The sequence below is a fragment of the Ammospiza nelsoni genome, chromosome 2, assembly GCF_027579445.1.
Source record: "Ammospiza nelsoni isolate bAmmNel1 chromosome 2, bAmmNel1.pri, whole genome shotgun sequence".
In the NCBI taxonomy this organism is placed as follows: domain Eukaryota; kingdom Metazoa; phylum Chordata; class Aves; order Passeriformes; family Passerellidae; genus Ammospiza; species Ammospiza nelsoni.
This window is the reverse complement of record NC_080634.1, coordinates 28,125,583-28,147,295: the sequence shown is the minus strand read 5'-3', so window position 1 is coordinate 28,147,295 and position 21,713 is coordinate 28,125,583. Positions and strand designations below refer to the sequence as shown.

Genomic DNA, 21,713 nt, shown 5'->3' with positions numbered 1-21,713 from the left:
GTGTCTTAAAAGCCAAGTACAAGTGCGCCTAAATACATAATACACATTCACCTGATTTAATCTCTAGTTTTGGACCATCAACAATGAAAGGACTTGCTGGTTCAAAAACTGTATCCCTGATCTTGTGCTTAGTGGCTATTTCTTCAATTTCTATAGCTCCTTTTACCTTATTTCTGTTTTGATGCTGAATGTACCAAATTGTAATGAGTTCAGCAGCTAAAATATGCATTGTATCAAAAGACCTTTCTTATTTGTTTCATTTATACCTGCTACCTAATAATTTCTCTGGGCACCTACTAACTCTTTTTTTTAAGAGGAACAATGATTAATACTTAAGGTAGAGAGAGAATCACAGAATATTCTGGGTTGGAGGGGACCCACAAGCATCATCAAGTCCAACTCTTAAGTGAATGACCTGTGCAGGGATCAAATCTGCAACCTTGATGTCATTAGAGCCGTGGCCATGTTCTAAGCTATTCACGTTTTCTTTACCGTTCCCAGTATTTAGAATACCTGCCAAAACCCTCTTCAGTCACCTCTTTCACAAGATAAAGAATTCTTATCTATTTAATCTTCAAATAGAGGTCCTTCCATACCTTCACTCACCACTCCCACGCTTCCAAATGCCTTTTTCAGTTATCCATATAATTTCTGAGATGGCATGACCAGAACTGCACATAACTCCACTGTCATGGCTCACACTGTAGCTGTCCACTGCCATAATGGTCTGTTTTACTCTTGGCCATTTCCCAACTGTTTGCAACCTTCTTTTGGCCTTTTTCCTTTGGAGCTGATTCTTTCTCAATTTGTGACACCTGGGCTCCTTTCCTGAGAGGCAAAAATTAATTACAACTAATTTAGAACCAATTGCTGCACCTGTACACTCAGGGCTGGTTTTCTGCAAGTGTGTTACTTGCTGTATGTCTGTCTATCATGCAGACACTCAGGTCTCGGGAGATCTTCTGTATCAACTGATAGTCAGGCCTTTGTTGGTTGCCAAAGAATTGGATATGATAAGCAAATGTTGCCATATTCCTATTTCCCATCTTTTTCAGATTATGTGAGGATATGTTGTGCTTATGATCATGCCAAAGAATATGCTATGAATCTTAATTGGTGAATTCCCTCTGTCATGAAAACTGACCATTCATTTCCACCCCTCAATGTTATTAATCCACAGGAGATTCTCCTTCTCTGATCTAACTGGAGCTCAGTTCTGTGGCTCCTAAGGTCCATTAGGAACCACTACAAAATGTTTTCTTGTTTCCATTGCTCTGTTTGTTAGACAAATTGAAGTGACAGGTTACACATCTCACTTACTCCACCTGGGTCTGGCAACATGCTGCCACTCCTACCAATCTGTTCTAAAACCTCACAGACTGACACCTCTCTTTGCAGCAGGTCCTGGGGCAGGTCAGCCAGGGAGACCTGCTCTGCTGTGGGATCCTCCCAAACAGCTGATACCACAGCAAGCAGATGTGCAAAGGATGATTTGTGTTTGTCTTCTATGGCTTTGTGTTTGTCTTCTATGGCTTTGTGTTCATCTTCTATGGCTTTGTGTTCTTTGAGTGCCCCTCTAACACCAATCAACTCTCAACTTGCCAGGCTTCCGGCTACAGGTGTGTCTGAAAATTAATATTTTTTACCTTTATGTACTACTTCTCAAAAAAAAAATTCTTTGACCAGTCTTAGCATGTAAATTTTCTTGTCAGTAGTTGTTAGGGTCCAAATTTTCTTCCCAGAGTTAATGCTGTCTTCTTTGCTTCCGCAGAGGTGGGAAAGATTTCTGTTCTGAAATATTGCTGGGGTGAAACCAGGAGAAAAGGGGGCCAGAGCCCATTAGGAATGTCCTAGGGACTCCAAAACAAAAGTGATTGTTGTCTCATGCTCTCAGGACAGACAGACGAGTCTGCCACGTGTGGGACAAATTCATCAGCACATCCCAGCACAGAGAGGTGTCTCATCTTCCCAAGCAGAAACAGTGGCTGCAGTGACTCCAGTGGAGCCATGGGCAGGGTTTTATCACCAAAAATAAAGGCATAAATTTACCTACAGTGCCCCCATTCTTGCATTCAAAATGTGGTGGTTGACTCCAGCCACCAGCCAAACCTGCCATGGTGACTTTCCCGTGTTGCTGACAGTGTCACGTGTGGCAGTGCTGGATATGTCCTCAAAGAGCATTTCTGTCTCCCTTGCAGGGCCACCTTGAGGAAGCTGCGCCCCGAGGACATGTTTGAGACGTGGGTAAGCACCTGTGGTGGGAACCATCGTGTCCCTGCCAGCTTCTGACAAGAAACTGCTGTTCAAGAGCTGCAGCCTCTGCCTGGGCAGAACATCACCTTTCCTTCCTTGCAAAGCTACTCTGTCTCTTCTGGGAAAATGGGAAAGCCTTGCGTGCACTGCCGAGTGCCTCACTTCAAACAGGGTGCTCAAGGGCTTTGCACAGCAGCAATGGCGAGCTGGGCTGGCTCCTGCCTGCTTCACAGAGAGAAGGAGGAGGGAAAGATAAGCAGCGTGCCAGACAGGTGTGGGGCCTGTGAGAGATCCTGCCCAAGGATGCTCCATCTCAGCTGAGTGCTGAGGGCACCAGAGCTGCTGGTGGGATGATTTCTGTGGCCTGCTCACTGTGCAGATGTCTCATGGAAACTCACAGAATCATAGACTGGTTTGGGTTCAAAGGGACCTTAAAAATCATCTGTTTCCTATCCCCTGCTGTGGCTGGGACACCTTCCACTAGAGCAGGTTGCTCAAAGCCCCATCCAACCTAACCCTGCGCACTTTGAGAGACTGGGGCATCCAGCACTTCTCTGGATTACCTGTTCTAGTGCCTCACTACCCTCACAGTGAGGAAATGCTTCCCTACATTCAGTCTAAATCTACCCTCTTTCAGTTTAAATCCATTCTCCCCCATCCTGTCACTATGTGTCCTTGTAAAAGTACAAGAGCACTTGAACAATTCAAAATGGAAGTGAAGGCAGCCAGTACAGTTAATTATATAGATTTCAAAGCAGATCCTGTATTGACTGCACTTCTCACAGTGCAAGCAAGATGCAAATCAGCAATTGTGAAGAACTAACCTGCATTTTGGCCTCTATCTCACACAGAGGAGTCATGGGGTCTGCAGGGGCGGGGAAAAGAAGGGTGAAAATGAAGGAAAAATTGTGTATAACAAAATTATCCCTTCACTGTGAGTGAATATGGTGTTAAAAGCTAGTCAGGGGCTCTCAAGTGCCAGATGAATGCAGAAAAGCAAGGCTGAACAGGTGCTTTACAAACACTAAGGAAGATGCAGTCATTCTTCCAAAAGACTTGACACATTTATAACAGCATTTAGATGTCCCCTTCTTGGCTGTGTAACATGAAACACCACGGGACTCCAAAGTGGCAAAAACCTTGGGAGTCTTTAATATAGCAAGGCAAGAGGTAATAAAACTGAACCAGGAGTTATGAGTCACTTAGGCACAATAGCTTTTCATTTTGTTTTGAAATACAGATTCTGTATAGAACACAGCTTCCAAGATCCACCAAAGCCCCTCCAAGGTTTCTAATGGCACTTCAGCGAGACCCAAATTACACAAGCAGTGGTTTCACTTTCATACTGGCCATAGTCTAAAACAGCCTCATGAAAAGTGTGAATTCCCAATGGTGGGATGCTTGCTCAACCAGCAGCCTGGGAATACAGAGCTTGCCTCTGCCACAAGCAGTGGGCTCATAGCTACAGAAGGCAGGGGGCTGGATTCTGATCTCACTGCCAGGTCACAACATCCTCACTGCCTTCCCTGGAGTTAGTCCAGTTTTGTTTGCTGCTTTGCAGGACAGAATAGAGCTGCATTATATCAGTACATACATGTAATTATATGTAGCATATAGACATATAAATTTTATTTTGCTGTCTGACAATGCTGCTGGTGAATATGAAGAAAAAGCAACAGTGTAAATTTTGCCAGCTGTAAGTGGTCTGAATCCCAAGTAAATCTGCCTGGAATGTCCCGGTGAAAACGTATTCCCTGAAGACATCCACAAAGGCTGAGCATCCACTATTGTTTTTAAAGATAATGTTTTCCACTTAATCTTTCAGGGGTTTTTTTCCCTTTCAGTATTTGATGGTGGCTTTTTCACCTCTGGGCTCAGAAGGGAAAAGAAATTAGCATTTAGATGGGAATTTTTGCTTGCATTAAAACCAATTGAAATGGAAACTGGGACCGACAGCGGGTGAGGAAGGCGAAACCGATCCATGGGATAATTCAGAGATGACATTCATAGCAGGCAGATTATGAAGGCCAGCAGATCCATTGGCCTTTGCCAATATCATTACTCATGTGTTTCATGGAGAAAAGTAATCCACCAGGCTGTAATTTCTGTCCTCCACTCACTGGAGCCCTGAAATGAGCCCCCCACTCAATTTCCCTCACTGCTCTCGGAGACCCTCACCTAAAGCAGAGACCCTTCACCTCCAAATAGGGGCCCAAATGAGCCACCTTGCCTCTCATATTGTGAGAAAACTTCTTTGCTGGCCCCAAAGGAGCTGAGCATGGTGGCAGATATTTGTTTCCTTGCAAACCATCCCCTGGGAGCTGAAAATTAATGAGGATAGGTGGTCTCAGGCATGAAGGGGGAGCCTCTATTCTCATCCTAGAAAGCCCTTGACCTTTTCTGCAGAGAAGCTTTTGCCTCACATCATCAGAAGCTCCCTTGCCATTGCCATCATGGTGCCCACCTAATTTTTATCCAAAGAGTTTCAGCAACACTACCCAAACTACCCCCTTCAGTACTAAATACCTTCATGAGGCAGCCTCACCTCAGCTCCCATTTCTGGTTTCTCTCTGGGCCTCCAGTCAAGCCTCTCTCTGCAATTGCCCTTTTTGAAGCCATCCCAGTGCTCCTGTCTCCAGCAACCATCCGGACTCTGTCCTCCCTCCCTGGCCCATCAGTAATAGTTGTGTTGTTTGCAGGAGGATGACATGGAGGGTATTCACATCGTAGCCTTTGCTGAAGAAGATGACCCAGGTAGGAGCCCATTTTCTTCCTGGTGTGACTCTCCATCCTTCAAGAAAATGTATTTTCATCTGCTTTGTTTGCATTGTAGACACCTACTGGGTGTTTATGCTAGCAGGTGTGCTAGCCAGGATCAAATTTTGGATAGAAATGGATGATTGCCTGGGAAAAAAAAATCATTCCTTCCACCCCAGTACCAGTATTTGCTCCCTAACTCTGCATCCATCTTGCTGTGCAGCTCTGGGAGAGTGCTGAGGGCTGGCTGTGGGATAGGCATGTGGGAAACACAAAGCCACTGACTCCTGAAAAGCCGCGCCATCGGTGCTTCTCAGAGCCATCAGCAAATCGGAAAGCTTTGGCCTCTTGGGGGCTCAGTTCCTCCTCACCACAAGAAAATAGTGACATTGTTTCACTCCACGGAAGGATTATGGGGCTTAATTCATGTGTAACTAATTTCAACACCCGAGGAGGATGCTTGAAATTAAAAGCCTTATTATCAAAAGAAAGCGCTGGGAGACAGCATTTTAATGAGAGCTATAAACAACTCCTGTGTGCATAGGGGAGCCAGGGAAGCTGGAAACCCCCACAAGCAAAAAGTGCCTGTGCATTTGCAGGAGAGTTGCAGTGGTTCATGTGTCATTTCAGATGGTTTTGAGTTCCTGGAAATCCTGAAGCAGGTTGCCAGGGACAACACTGATAATCCCGACCTGAGCATTGTCTGGATTGACCCTGACGACTTTCCTTTGGTGAGTGGCAGAGGCTGTTTGCCTTTCTTGCTTTAATTCATGGATGGGATGGGCATGAGGGGGTGTGAGGGGGTGCACACACAAGTGCAGGAATTGCCCCAGGGAATGTGGGACAGGGAAGGATGGGAAACTGGACCACAGGCCCTTAAAAGCTGCTTGTTTGGGTCTGCCTCCCAAGTGGGCATTGTCTTGGGAACACCCCTGGAGTCGGCGCTTTCCTTTGCCATGTGTGGCAGGCCAAGCTTGTGTTCAGCCTCTCCTTTCTGCATGCACACATGGATGCACATTCCTCACTCCCCAGACACCCCTGACTGAGCTTTGTGTGTCTCACTCCTGCAGCTCATCACTTACTGGGAGAAGACCTTCAAGATCGACCTGTTCAGACCACAGATTGGGGTGGTGAACGTCACAGATGTGAGTAGCACGTGCCCAGAAAATCCAGTGATCCCAAAATTAGGGTGCTGGAAGGGTTGGGGATGTCCCTCAGGAGGGACACTGGAATCAGTGGGATTTCCACTGTTAAGTGCAGGTAGAACAGAGAAAAAATATGAAAGCCTCACCCTTTCCACATGGCGCAGGGTTTGTAACACCTCTGATGTCAGGCTTAGGGCTTTAGTCTGAGTGTGTTTCTGCTGCCAAATCACAAACCACAAACCACATCTGCTGGGGACAGCACAGCCTCTGTGGCCTGGGAGTCAGGGCTTTGCCCAGTTTGGTTTCAAGATCTTATATTTCACCCCAACTCACAGCATGCACCATCATCCATTCCCTGCTCCAACAGCTTGGGTGGCTTTGTGTAGAAAAAGTGTGTGTAGGGGGAAAAGAAAGCCATGCTTAGGGGAGGAGAAGAGGAGTAACAGGAGGTTGTTGTTTTCTACAGAAGCAAAAGGGCACAGCTTGAGTGTAGGAGGGAAATATTATCCCCAGCAGATGACAGGGAGAAACTGCACAGCTTGAAAAAAGCTAAATAAACACACAGCTTTAACAGAAGTACAGCATAAACTGGTAATCAAGGAATCCTGCTGCCGTAAGGAGGGTGCACTGGGGTTCATCCAGGCCCTCCTGCCCTTCAGCCCCTGCTGTGCAGGGAGTGCTGGTGGGATCTGGGTGGGAAGAGGAGACCTGCCTGCCTGCCCCACGCCTGGTGAAGGTTCCCACACCATCCCACAGGAGCAGCTGCAGAGGGAGACCTGCAGAGGCAGAGGTGCTACTTTGGCACAGCTGAGGGAGAACAATACCCACAGCAGCCACATTTGTGCTATTGGGATGAGTTTCTAGCAGCTACTGTTTTCACTGTGGTGGCCTTCAAACCAGAAATCATGGGACTGATCTCAGGTTGCCCATACCCTGTGAGCTTTTAAGGCAGGTGGGAGAGGGACCCGTCTGACCCTCACCAGCAGAGATCTCAGCAGAGCTGCTGAGTGCAATGGAACAGCCCTGACACAGAGAGAAACCATTCTTTCCTCTTTCTGACAATAACAGTCCAGATGATCAGAGAGCCTGTAATGCAGCATGCTCCTGCCTAAACTGTTACCTTAGTTTATTTTTAACATTTAAGTGCCGGGTGTTTGTTTTAATCTCTTTAAAATGAACCTGTGTGGGTATGTAAGTGCCTCTGGAAACAGAAATCTCTTCACTGCAGAAGTGTTTGTAAATTGGTGCTTGACTTCGTGTTTCAAAAAATTTGAGTCATAAGTGAACTTGATGTTTCATCAGAAGAGAGCAAAGAGGGAGTTAAAATTGGGACAAATGTGTGGGGCTGGGTGCTGGTTTGGCTCAACACTGACCTTGCTTCCAGCCTCCACATCCTCTCTCCTGTACTGCCCCAGAAAAAGAGGGACAGCAAGGGTGTACTGGATGCTTGTGCCTCCTGTTACAACAGATGCTGCAAGGCTGTAACACAGGAGACCTGGTGGGGAAGGCAAAGCAATGGTGTCATGAAGAAAGCAGAGTCCTTGGATCTTGCTCTTCCCACTGAGGTGGCTGAGAGGCTGAGTTGGGAGTCAGGGAGTAGTTTCAGCCCTGGCTGCACATGAGCTTTTTGCCTGCAATAGAGGAGTACTCCACCAGACCATGGGGCAGACCCCTAGAGAGTGGAGACCCAGTGAGTTAATGCTCCTTAGCAGAATTGTTAAGGGAGAGACAAAAGGAAAAAGGGCCAAAACAGCACCTGTCACCTAAGACCATGAGAGAAATGAATGGACAAGCCAGAAAGAGAGCCCAAGTCTTCCAGTCTTATGCCCTTAACACAGTATCTCCTTTCTTTATATTTACTGTGACCGGTCATGTTTAAGTCACGCCAAAGCTACATTAAACAGCACTCAATGGAAGTTCATGGAAGTGGGATTATCAGTGGCATGAGAATCATATAGAAAGCAGAATTAGGTAAGAACATATGCCTTATTATTCAGCAGTCACTTAGAGACCTGTAAAAACTCCTGCATTATCTGACTTTGATATAGTAAATGTTTCAGGCTGATGATTACAGTATTTGCAGGTTTTATTTCATTCCTCTTAAGTCCTTTCTTTATTTCTCGAGAGAGATTTAAGAAAGTTCTAGGTTGGCAGGTGATATCTAAAACAAACATTGAGCTCATTTTATTATTTCAGTGTTACATCACTGCATTCAGCCAAGCTACACAGGTACAAAGTGGGACTTACACAACAGAGTGAAAATAAACACTGCTGCTGGCTTCAGTGGACATAACCCCTGTGACCCCATCACTTCTGTAAAAACCTGCCAATGCAAACACCAGAGCTCCCAGCAGCCCCAGCTGGCTCATCACATTGTGGTGACTGTGGCTCAGGACTAGGGCCATGATGCCCTGCAAAATATCACTGCTTTATTTGCACAGCACCTTCTGGAGGTGAAATGGAGCCACTCCTCTTCCCATTATTTAAAAGTGTCACTTTTTTCTGCACGAACAGTCCTGAGGTTGGGAACATTAACATTTGAGTGGAGCAAGGACTGCATGCCTCTCCAGGGTTCTTTTTTAGTGCAGTTTTGGTGATTTAGGAGGAAAATATTGTATGGGAGACACCGCTTTCCTTGAGCAGAAATTGGTCTGGCTTTTTAGCGAGCCGTAAATCAAAGAGAATTAAATACCACAGACAGGGAAAAAAGTTGGATGCATTTGCAAAAGCTGGTAGTTGTCTTCTGATATGTGAAGTTGCTTCTGCAACATCAAATGCTGCATGAGATAAGCTCACAGTGCCTCTGCAAAACAGGAGGCTGATCCTGTTTTATGGAGGGGAGACAGTGAACAGAAAGGGGCTTATCCAGGCATTTACCCAAGGAACCTATAGCACAGCAGAGAGGAAAACTTTCATTTCCAGACCTCAGAGACCAAATAATCTTGCTGTCCCTGGGTAGCAGTCACAAATTTGTCATTGTCTTCTTACTGAATTCTCCCATCTTTTTTTGTTTATGGAAGCAATGCAGACAGCCAGGGGGAAAGAACAGGGGCACCTGCAGTCCAGGGCATTGGTGTTTCTCACCACTCTTCAGCTGAGATCCCTGGTGTGCATGGGAGCATGGCTGAGATGATCTAAGGAAAGGCTCTTCCAAGAGTAGCAGCCATTATCATACATGGAGAGTCCAGAGCAAGGTCCTGAGGCACGGGTGATTGTAAAGGAGGCTGTGGAGAAAGGGTGCTGACAGGAGGTTGTGAAGGCTCCAAGGAAGAGGTCCCAGAAGGGTTCTGGATGGAAGGAAGGAACAACTGTGATGTCCTGCAAACTGGGATGATGCAGCAGGTGCTGGCAGAGGCCTCTTTGGTATCTCTTTACGTAGACTTGGAGTCTACAGAACTGTCCAGATGGAGTGAGGAATGCATCAGGTGGGCAGTGCTCCTGCTCACAGCCATTAGCAGCAGGCACACACCTCATCAGGGCACACAGCACCAGACACTCCCATAAACCTGCTGAGCAGCCCCCGTGCCCTGGTCAGAGACAGCAGCACCCCAGGGGGAGGTGGGGATCCCAGTGCAAGGGCAGAGATGCTCTGCTGAGCCTGCCCACAGGCTGTACAAAGAGGGAGCCAATGCCTGCATCCCACCGTGCTCCTGCCCTCTCCCCCAAACAGCTGTGTCCCACCCTGTGTTCCTGAGGGCAGCTAACCCTCATCACCTGTCCCCACAGGCTGACAGCGTCTGGATGGACATCAGAGATGATGACGACCTGCCCACAGCCGAGGAGCTGGAGGACTGGATAGAGGACGTGCTTTCTGGGAAGATAAACACCGAGGATGATGACGACGATGAAGACGACGACGACGACGATGATGACGATGATGACGATGATGACGATGATGACGACGACGATGACGATGATGATGATGACGACGACTAACTGTGACTCTGTGCAGTTTGACTTGTGGGGCCCGAGAGCCCCGGCCCTGCGGCAGGTCCCTGCATTGGAAGACCTTTGTTTGAGCATCAGCAAGCACCGCTGCTCCTCTCTTCCCCCGGCCCCGCTCCCCTGCCCTCGCCCTTGCCGGGAGCCCCTGGCATGATTCCCAGCGGTGCTGAGCCCCCGGGGCTGCCCCTGCGGAGGGCAGCGCCTGCGGGCGCCCAGCACCGCTGGGAATCATGCCTCCTTAGCGAGGACTGCAGGAACCTGCAGGGAATCTGCCCCAGTGTCCCAGGGCAGGAGAAAAGTGCCTGCCTGCTTGCTGCCAGAGGGACGCAGGGAGCCAGTTTGTATTTTCTGTGTTCATCAGCCCAGCACTTAACATCCAAAGACCAAATCTCACTTCAAGACATAGGGAAAACCCTAACTGTAAAGTCTAGCCCTTTTATTAAACACGATGCCCTTTGCAGCTACTCTGCCAAGACCACTCAATCCTGCAAGTTCTGCTGTGGGAGTCTGTAGCTACTCCCTAACATGCTAAGAGCCAGAAAAATGCTTTGGGAGGGGAGGGAGGTTTTAGGGATGCTATTAAAGTTTTCAGTGATTCCACATAACGACAGGATATTCTTGTCTGGCAGCGCAATGCAAAACCAAACACCGGGTCCCCTGTCTGAGCCTCTTTCTTCTTGAAAGCTCAGGCCACAGCTGGGGTCAGTGCAGGGATCCTGATATGAGACACAAAGCTCACGAACTCCTGAACTGCTGGACAGGCTGGTCCAGTTCTGAGCCCAGTGTGAGTCCAAACCACTGAGCCTGAAGATCATGGCACTGAGCCAAGCCAATGGAAACATCCACAGGGGCCCATCCTGAAGCACTCCTATTCCCCATGACCTTCCAGCTTTTTCACCCAAAGCCCATGTAGCATCTTTTCCCATGATCAAGATGTCAGGAGGGAACACATCCATCCAAACACATTAGACAGTGGATGAGGTGTGTTGGGGTGTGAGCAGTGAAGAGGATTCAAGCTGTTTGGCTTTTGAGTATTTAGTTGCACAGCTACTCCCTGCCTAGAGACTCAGATGTCCCATGTGAGAAGCGTCTCTTGGCTGCAGGCTGAGAAGGAGTTGAGGGTGCCAGTTTGCAGTCAAGGGAGTCACTCACAAAGCCCAGGGTCCATTCCATGGTCCTGGTCAGTGCAGCACCATCCATGTGCCAGGCACTGTGGCTGCATTAGGTCTCCCTGCTTCCCCATGCTGGCAAATTTCAACTGTCTCAGCTTCTTATGTTTGGCAATAGTGCAATGTATGGAGAGTTCAGAGATGTATAAATACATTTATAGAGATGTTCTGCAGTTGTTCAGAGTTGCTAGCATAGGTAGTGTACACATCTCCTCTCTTGCTACAAACAAAAAACATTGTCCTGACCATCCTTATACTGGCTTAGGACAGAGAAATGTGATGTGAGGGACAGAAGAATCAGTTACATAAATGTGAATCTTGGTGAGAAACAAGGTTTACACACTATATATTTCCTTTATCAGATGAACTGCAAAGCAAGATTTTATAGATTTTTTTTCCCCTACCTGTTGATCAGTTTCTTTGACTCCCTCTCTCTACATTAGCTGAAATAGAAATTTGAAACTACTGGTATGAAAAAGCTGAAGTATTGCTATGTTCCCATTTGTGCCATGTCCCCTTGCTGGAAAATACCAATATGAACAAGACATAGCTGGATTTCTCTCTGTCTCTATGCACTAGAATGAATACTATGCTAACATGGTAGATGGCTTATGCCCAATTTAGCTCCTTGCTGAGCATCAAACCCTCAACATGTGCTTTTCAGACACAGCTTGTTGGAAGAATAGACAGGGCAGCAAAGCCCCCAGGTCAACCATTTGCTCTTCAATGCTTTCTTATGATTGCTCAGAAGATGAACCAAGTTTGTTCAGGGAGAACAATCAACTGCTTGCTCTGAGGTGATGAATAACTTTCAAAAGTCTTGAAATTCAGTGTGCTCTCAGCGTGGAGGTTTCCTCCTCTCTTTCATTCCTACTCTCTGCTGGCTGACAGGGTGCCCAGCACTCTCCTTTTTCCTCAAGGTTTGCTGGGGGAGCCCAGCTCAGAGAGGGAGCGAGCAGGACTCAAGGTCTCATTCACCCACACTGGTAAGGAGCAAGAGGAGGCAGAAGCAGCCCTTTGGTAGCCTCCTGGTCTGTGATTCAGGGACAACTACTGACCTGAGGAAAGAACTAGATTACCTTTGGGCTATTCCCAGGAGCAAATCATGAACAGTTTCACCCTGCATAAGGTAACAGCCTGCAATGACCATATGCCTCCTCATCAGTCACTCCAAACACAAAGAATAATGAAAAGTTCCTCTACTGGCTTTCCTTACTGGCACAATCTCCAGATGTGCCGAGTGCCTGAGTGCTTTCTGGGTGCTCCTCTTCCCCTGTGGATGCCCCTCTGCTCTGAAGTGCCCCACTCTAGATGCTCTGAGAGGCACAGATTGCCCAGGCAGACCCTGCAGACAGCACTAGGGACATGTTCAAGCGCACAGGTGTTCCACAGGCACTTGAACATGTCAGAGCAAGAGACCTCTAGGGGGAAAAGAAATAATGTACAAGTGTAGAGGCTGAACTCATACTGGGGAGTGGTGCCAGTTGTTTGTGGAAAGTTTCCCTTGAGTTATGCAGGAAAGAGCTAACCCTACTGCTGGCACTCCTTCATGGTGCCAGGGATGGGGCTGTCCTATTTCTCTTCCCTCAGTCTGCCATTACAGTTCTCAGCATTGTCTTTACCCACAAACAGGAACTGTTTATTGCCAGCTTTTGGGACAATCACATAAAAAGTTGGGAAAGCGTTGCCACAGAGGAAGGAGGGCAGCAATGAGGATAGGTGGGCAGCAAAGCTTTTCCCATTAACACCTTGTCTGCCCCAAGATCCTAATGACCAAACAGCTGAAGGGCACAATGCCCCTTGTGAAGGAGAGGGCAGCTTGAATTTGAGTGTTTTGCTTGCAGGGACAGGTAAGACAGGGGTGTGGGGATGACACACAGGATCACAAGCCCAGGTGCTCCTGGGCTCCTCTGTCACAAGTAGGAACACCTGGCATTTGAAAGGCACTGGTGGCCCCGAGGAGCAAAGCCAGCCTAACCCTGCCCACTATACACTGGGAGGAAAGAGTCAGCACATTTGGATGAGGAACCTGCAAAAAAACCCTTTATTTAAAAAACACAAATTTGTGTATGTGGGCAGCACTGAGTGCTTAACAAGCACGTCTTTCTTCACAAATAGTTCTTTTGCTCCAGCATGTTAACTAGACATATTAAACAGGTCTTTATACAGATAAAGACAGGAATTGTATTTTGCCCTCACCCAACCACGAGTGCTTCAAGCTGATCAGTTTCTTCACAGAATCATTCAACCATTTTGGTTGGAAAAGACCCCTAAGGTGACCATTACCCACCACTGTCAAGGTATTACCTAAAGTATTCCAACAGGTGGTTTTATCTGTCCCCAGTGACAGTGAGGACCCTCCTAACACGGTACATGTGGCAAGAACACCAAGTGATGCAGCACCTCCTCCCAGCCCCCAGACACGGGGCTGGAGGGCACAGCTGAGGGGATTGTTTGGAATGCTGTGCCACAGCACACCCTGTGCTGCTCAAGGGCAACAATCAAGGGAGAAGGAAACCCATCAGGAGCTGCACACTGCAGCTCTCATGCACAGCATGGAGGAGAAAGTTTCTGCCTTGGCAGCAGTCGCTGATGTAGAGGCTGTGTGAACCCAAAAGTGCTCTGAGTTTATGTCAGCCATTTGGAAAACAGCTGCAGGAGGAAAGGACAAGGGAGGCACTCTGGAAATCACAGATTACTCCATGTTTTCAGGGTCAGCAGTTTTTGTGATGTTCCTGAGGAGTGATGAGTCTCCTGTCTCCCCTGGGAAAGGAACAGCCCCATAGTGAAACCAGAGATCTCAGCTGCTGCCCGTCCCAGAGTGAAGCTGCTCAGCCAGACACCAACACAGAGCCCAGGACACCGGCTGCTTCTCGCTGTCTGTCTGCACATCTGCCTAAAGGAATGATGGATCCATCACAGACACCAAACAGAAAACATTCCTTTTTATTCCCTGGAAAAGAATTAATTAGACAGGAACCTTTCACTTCCCAGCTGCCACTGACATCTTGTGAAAAGAGGCCAAGATTGCATCTGGATTCCTCTCCACTGCAGCCCAGCTTTGGCTTTGAGGATGCCCCACATGCAGCCAGCTGCACACCAATGCCTGGACTTGAGGGGCTGAAGAGAAGGATGGAAACAGGCAAGAAGCACCCCAGGGCTCTGAGGCAAAGCTCACTGCCCCCTGGCTGCTTTCACAGCCCAGGTACATCCATGCCATGCAGTGCAGGAGCAGCTGCTAGGAACTGGAAAGAGCAGAGCACAGCAGGACAGACATCTGACCTCAGTAACGAGGCTGTGCCAGCAGGACTGTGCCCTACCTGGACCCAAGGCTCTGGGTCAGCCACTGCACTGCAGCATCCCTTGCCTACTCCCCACTCCCTTGTACCCTGACCTCAGCAAAGCAGCCCTTGGCTGGTCAGTACTCCTGGGGCACAGCCTGGGATGACTCCCACACCTCTTTGGCAGAAAATGGCATCTAATGACAAAGGGGACCATGGGGCAGAGTCTTGGCCGAGCTCCCAGAACACTCTGCCAGGTTTAAAAGGTGCTAAGCTATTTAAAGGGAAAAAGGAAGCTACAGAGCTTCCTTGCAGCTTGAAGACCCATTTCAGGAATCAGATTACAAACTGCCTTTGGGATGGAAGCAAAGATCCTTCCGGTGCCTCGCTCCCTGCTTTCTCTTGCTGAGCCCCTGTGATAAAGGGGATCAGCAGAGCACTCAAAGGGCATTGTCCCCAATGCTATGGAAAACAAGAAAACAGCTTTTCCACCTTCTTTTCATGCTTCTTGACATACTACTCTTCTGATCTTCACTGGCTCCCCGAATTTATTTTCTCTCTCCATTTCTGTGTAGCCCACCTTCCTTCCTTCCTTCTTCTCACCCACCCCCACAGCATATGGTGCTGGGGGTCACTGAGGGACAGAGCCCTTCCCTGCCCCTGCTGCCCCTTGCCCAGCTCAGGGAGAAGCAGCCTCCCTCACACCACTGCCACGAGCCCGTGCTGGATCCCCAGCTGTGAACATGAGGAGGGACAACATTTCCTTTCTGAGGAGAAAGACGTCCGGACAAGGCTTTTATTCTGAGGGGGACAGGTGGGACCTGCTCAGGGAAAAGCCATTTCACCAGCCTGGGCAGAAGTAGCAGAATCTTTGGTGGACCTCTTTTCCCACTGTCCCAAATCTAGAATAGGAACCACAACCCTTGCAACAGAGCCTTGACTGCTATCACTGTGGGAAGAGACCAGTAACACCCAGTGCCACCAGCAATCACACCACCACACCACCTGGGCAGAAGACAAAGTGTCATGGCTTCACATACAAGAAATAAGCCTGGAGGGTTAAACGAGCTGAGTTTGCTGGAGGGGGTATCCCACAGCAGCCAGAGAGCACCTCCCTGCCAGAGATTCCCAGAGGCTGTCCTGACTGAGCCCTCCCTTGGCCGTGGGTGGGAAATCACTTACACAGCCATGGGCAACCTCATGTGCTTCTGGATTTGGAGAAAGCCCAGCTTGAACCAGCTCCCTCCCTCAGTAGCATGGCTGGAAAATAAAGTGATATTTGACCAGAGAGCAGCCCTGAAATCTGCCTGGTGTTGGATTTTGATTTTTGCTTTAAAATTCAATTCAACATTTGAAGAATGTTCAAATTCACTGCTCTTGCCAGTGACAAAGAGAGAGGTTATTGAACAACAAAAGCAGCTAAATGTTTGAGGAACATTTTAGTCCCCACAAGATGAAGTTGCTAAAGGAATTTGCCCAGCTTCCCACAGTCTAGTTACTGAATTACTAAACCAGTTTCTCACAACCACTTACAAAGCAAAATTATAATCAACTGTAGGATCTGGTATTATGAGTACTCAAGAATGAGCTTTTACAAAATAGAAGCTAAAAGGTTTGCAGATCTGTTTCACATCTGTGGCCCAGATATAATCAGTTCCTTCTTGTTCCCTGTTCTAAAGCATGCCCACAGCATCTGATTTGTGCTGAAGAGAGGTCCAAAGGGCCATACCATTCTAAATGTCTCCTAAAACTTTCAAGGAGGCTGAATCAAGTGTGTTTTGTCAAACACATCTCCCTTCTCCCCATGCATCCACTTTTCATTTGTGCTATCTTTTTAAATAAGGAAAAAAAAAAAAAGGAAAAAGAGACAAGCAAGACTAGATGCTTAAACATTTGTAAACCTAATTCTTGCCTTTGAAAGAGACTTAAAATGTTTCAATTTACAGAGTAGCTTCATGCCTAGAGCAATTTGTGGTGTCTCAGGTTTTTTTTTTTTAATCTTTATGCCTTCATGTTCCTAAGGATGCTGGAGGGAAAACCCACACCCTAATCTCTAAAGTCTCTCCTACTGACTTGACACTGCCTTGTGTCACTGTCTCTCTTGAGGCTTTGCTTCTTGGCTCCATATTTTGATATATAATCAAGGTGGATGCATTGAGCTACCTCAGATGCACATCCACAAGGTAAAAATTTTCTTCCTCCTTCCTCTTTAAGCTGTACTTAGTGCTGCCCACCCAGATCCCAAAGAGTGACTGCTCCCTCTGTCCTGGCTGAGCTCTCTGCAGCAAGCACTGGTTCCCCTTCTCCTGTAGGCAGCACCCTCGGACTTTGGGAGGCCACCAAGCAGCAGTGCCGCCATGGAGGGCTCCTGGGGGCCCCAGGCTGTTCACATTAACTGAGCTGGGACCAGAGCAAGCCCCAGGTCCTGTCCAGTGTCCTCATTCCGGTCCTCAGGTTCTGGAGGAAGGGAGGATCAGCTCAGGGCTTGGAGCAGTTTTGCGGCACGCTCCAACCTGAACACAGACTACGATGTGAGCAGTAGGTGGGGGGGAAAACCCAAACAACCCACAACCTTTTACAAGTTCATTATGGAGAGGGACAGGGAGATGGGGACAAACAGGAAAACAGCTTTCTTCCCATTTAAGGTACTCCCCACTTTGCTAGCACCATAAACTAGCACACCAGCTCACAGCAGGGCCACAAAACTTGTTACAGCTTTCAAAGCAACCCGGGGAACCTTGTTCACAGCTAATGATTTATGCATATGCCATCACCCCACTCCACCATCCCTGCTTCTGCAGACACCTTGTGCTCAGTGCTCGCCTTTCTCTCAGCACCTCCTGACCCAGCAGTCCATGGATGCACACGTGGAAAGGGAATGGATGTCCTTGCCCCAGTGGATTATCTGTCAGTGCCGGAAAGGACTGTAACCTAAACCCATCCCCTTCCCAGTCCAACATAAACTCGGGAGAGCTGTTGAAAGCCAAATCAAAGCACTCTGCTTAGCCAACTCCCAGTATACTTTCCCTTCCTGGACGCTGTTGTGAGACACCATGTCCTGCTGAGAGCTCCCCTTCCCTTGCACCTACCCCTCCTGTTCTGAGCTCCAGGACCTCTTGGAAACCCTTGAGTTCAACGCCTCCTGTACCTCCCAGGAGCTGAGACCTGGGGCTGAGACAGCAGAGCCAGTTCATTGCACCAGGAGGTGTTTAGGGGTCTGAAGCCCTGCTGACCTCCACAGCCAGGTGTCTCACTGAACTATTAATTGAGCTAACAATATCACATGGTGAGGTGCTGCTAGTGCTTTAAGTAAGGCTCTGGAGCCAGTTGCTGCGGGTGACAAATCCCTTTCTTACCCCATTTGCTATGACCTGACTGGATGTGGCCTCTTTGCCCCACAGATTCCTACTTCACTCTCCACAGATGATGTTTTCTCTGTGTCCACAGCTGTGAGGCCTGGTCCCATCACCTACCAGAACCAATCATGTGAAATCATGTGAATTAAGCCACAGCTCAGCCACCAAACACCCACAGCAGTGCTTGGTGCTGTGCCAGGGCACCCAGAGTCCTATGCCCATATGGTCAAGAAGGGCACTGCAGGAGAGCCATGTCCTCCTTAAGTCCAGTGTGTCCCTCAGGCAAAAGGTGCTTACCTCTGGTTCAGGATGCCAGATCCCTCCAAGTGGTTGGTTTTTCCCAGTAAAAACCTCCATTCCCTTTCTGTCAGAGGTTTGGGTCTGTAATACATAACCCAACGTTGCACCTGAGGCTCTACCACACCTCAAAGGTCTGAGCAACTTCAGTGAAAAGACTTGACCAAACCAGATCAGCTCCCTCAGGTCTAATTTCTGCTGAGCTACATACCACAGCCCTTTATGATTCAGGTATGTGAGCTCTGGGAGAAGGCCAAGGGAACTGGTCCCTCTGGCAAAGCCTGTTCCTTCCTTCAGCTTCCACAGCAGGACGGAAAGCGCCACAGCTGGCAGCAGTCAGGTGTAGATTTGGTAGCAGCACTACCCCAGAAATGAAACAGAGCATGCTGAACTCACATGTAAAGACACAGCTCTCAAGGCTTAGAGCCTGGAACGAGGCTGACAAGCCCAGTGTCTTGTTTATGCCAAATTCCTGCTGCTTTCACCTTCCCATGACACACCTGGGGCCAACTCCCACAGAGCCTTTCCTCCAGGGCTCGGGTCCAACAAGTCAGCTCTTCCTCTGGTGGGCAGGAGGGCACCAGCAAGGGCTGCAGCCCCATCTCAGCCTCTGCAGGGCAGCAGCAGTGCCCTTCCCTTTCCTGGCCATCTCTGGGAGCTGACCTGCAAACACTGCAGTGCTGGGCACTGCCAAAGCACCAGTGGGATGAGAGGGACAGATCAAAAGCAAAGATCAAGGGAGGGCAGGAGGCAGAACAGAGCACAGCCCCATCCCACCCTTCCTGCTTCCTCCCAGGCCTTAGTTCAGCTCTCTCTAGCCCAAACACCAGCAAAGATTTACCCACGTGGCTGTTTCTCTCCACAGGCATTTATGTCTGTGCTGCTTATCTACACAACTGCTGCACTCTTTTTCACCGAAGAGCAGCATCCTGTGGATTTTCCCAGCAGCTGAAGCCACCAAGGAGATCTGCTGGGCTGGCCTGAAGAGGGGGCACCAAAGAACATCTAGACAAAAAAATTGCTCCCACATTTCATTGGGCTCAGCTGCTTGATCTTTCTGAGCTCTTGGTGTGCCGGAGATGGAAACTGATGGTGGGGAAAGCCACACCCAGAGATGCTGTTGAGGTGAGATTCCCTGCACCTTTTTTTAGCAGAGCACAGGCTTGCATCCACACAAACAAGGAGCACTGGCTTTTCTGCCTCTCACCACTCCTCCTCCCCACCAGAGCCAAATAAGGAACTCAGCAGTGAATCCTGCACTTCATAATTTGTGTGCAAATAATGAGAACACAGGAGGCAGAAAAACCTGTTCCCACTCCAGTCATGAACCCCCACCACCCCACTTCCCCAGCTGCATTTGCTCCCCATCATTTGAGATTTCAGGTGTTCAAAGCAGTCACTTAGCAGTCTTCCTTCAGGAGTGATAAATGAGTTTGCATTTTACTGTGGCAGGGCAGACCAGAAATGCCTAGAAATGAGGGTGACAAAAAGGCAGCCTCAAAAAAGCTAAACCACATGTTTGGAGGGCCCCTCCTGCCCACAGCTAAGGAATGCTTGAAGACCAGGAGAGCTTTTTCATCTGAAAGGGTAAGAGAAAGGAGTGGAACAATCAAATCTGGTTTCAGTTTATTTCCAGAATTTTACTGTACAAAATATGCAAAGTGTAAAACGGTTTTATGTTTCAGTTTAAAAAACAACAAAACCCCATCCAGCTATAACTTAAGAGAACCCAGCTTGGAACAGAACAATTTACAAGGCTAAACCCACAGTGCATTAATGTCACAGACACCAGGAATTTGCTTACTTAAGTTCACAATTAGAAAAGAACAGAAAGACCATGTACCACTGCAGTTAAAGTCACATGTGCAAAGAAGAGAAAAGAGAAAGAAATGCTGGTTAGTGTCTATTAATTAGAAAACCTTGGTAAAACTCTTCTTACTATACACAGTTTGTGTAGAAAAAGTATTACACAGTGATAAAGGAGGGTGAGGGAAGGGCATATTGCTCCCACCCCCTTCCCCAAGACACAATAATGCTGAATCAAAGAAACAGGCACAGGAGAGTGTAAGATTCCTTCACAGTAATGCCTGTTCAGGTATAGTGGCCACAGCATCTCCGCACTGTGCACACAGGAGATACCCCCAAGCATTGTCAGTGCTGGTGAGAGGTGCCCAGGAAGCAGCCAGAGGGAGGGAGGGAAGTGTCGGAAGGAAGTGTCGGAAGGAAGGAAGTGTCGGAAGGAAGGAAGGGAAGGAAGCGTCGGAAGGAAGGAAGGGTCGAAGGAAGGGTCGAAGGAAGGAAGTGTCGGAAGGGAGTGTCGAAGGAAGGAAGGAAGTGTCGGAAGGGAGTGTGGAAGGAAGTGTCGGAAGGGAGGGAGGGAGGGAGGGAGGAAGGAAGGAAAGGAAGGAAAGGAAGGAAGGAAGGAAGGAAGGAAGGAAGGAAGGAAGGAAGGAAGGAAGGAAGGAAGGAAGGAAGGAAGGAAGGAAGGAAGGAAGGAAGGAAGGAAGGAAGGAAGGAAGGAAGGAAGGAAGGAAGGAAGGAAGGAAGGAAGGAAGGAAGGAAGGAAGGAAGGAAGGAAGGAAGGAAGGAAGGAAGGAAGGAAGGATCCCCTCCCTCCCTCCCTGGGCAGAGCACACCCAGGGCAGGGCCGGCTGCCTGCTGCCCACAGGGCTCCGTGTGCACCAGGCATAAAACAGTGCTGGAGGGAGGCAGAGAGGCAGGCAGTGCCAGCAGAGGGGTGGGCAGTGCCAGCAGAGGGACAGGTAATGCCAGCAGAGGGGCAGGCAATGCCAGCAGAGGGACGGGCAATGCCAGCTGCCAGCTCTGCATGGGCCCAGAGCGATCCGCACCACTCACAGCTGTCGGAAACGGCAACTTTTGGACTTTTGGTGATCATTGATGGGAGGCAGCAGCCTGAAGGCAGGAGGATGCACACTCCTGCAGGAGACATCATGGCCCAAAGCCATCTCTTTCAGAACAGAAATTTGGGGTTTCCTTTTTCTTTTTTTTTGTTTTCTAAAACCAGCTCAATTCCAAGAGCACTTCCTTCTTAAGGACGGCTAAAACACTGAGCCACCAAGTCTGGCTTGAGGCTTGAAACACATATAATGTGCACACCAGAGGGGAAAAGCACACAGACACACACAAGCTGAATGAGAAAACACCTGCACACACACCTCATGAGCAGCTGGGCAGCACTGAGCCCATGTGAGGAGCCAGCCTGGGACCAGACTACAGCACTGTTGCAATGACTGCAAGACTTTTGTTTACCCTTTGAAAAGGGCAGAATTAGAAGTTTGGGTGAGCAAGATGAAATTGGCTTGAATAGGTTTCCATGTTTAGCAAGTTATGGATCTTTTCAGTTTCTTCAGCAGCAAGTGTTGGAAGTGAGCACATCTCAAACAAGACCTTTCAAAGTTACTTATGTGGGGCAGGACCAGCTCCAGGTATTTCTTCCATACAGCTTTTGGCTGAACTCAGCAACTGCAGATTCCCAAGGCATTGCACAGA

At 48.5% G+C, this 21,713-nt stretch overlaps 1 protein-coding gene across 1 annotated transcript in view; it reads left to right on the top strand.

The window, feature by feature from the left end:
- Positions 1–11,824, top strand: part of CASQ2 (calsequestrin 2) — a 34,796-nt gene extending 22,972 nt beyond the window's left edge. Inside the window, exons 7-11 of the mRNA XM_059466471.1 lie at positions 2,199–2,244; positions 4,953–5,007; positions 5,641–5,741; positions 6,081–6,155; positions 9,882–11,824. Of these exons, the coding sequence (XP_059322454.1) occupies positions 2,199–2,244; positions 4,953–5,007; positions 5,641–5,741; positions 6,081–6,155; positions 9,882–10,091 (487 nt within the window). The 3' untranslated portion in view covers positions 10,092–11,824. The remainder of the gene's footprint in view (positions 1–2,198; positions 2,245–4,952; positions 5,008–5,640; positions 5,742–6,080; positions 6,156–9,881) is intronic.
- The last annotated feature ends 9,889 nt before the right edge of the window (positions 11,825–21,713 follow it).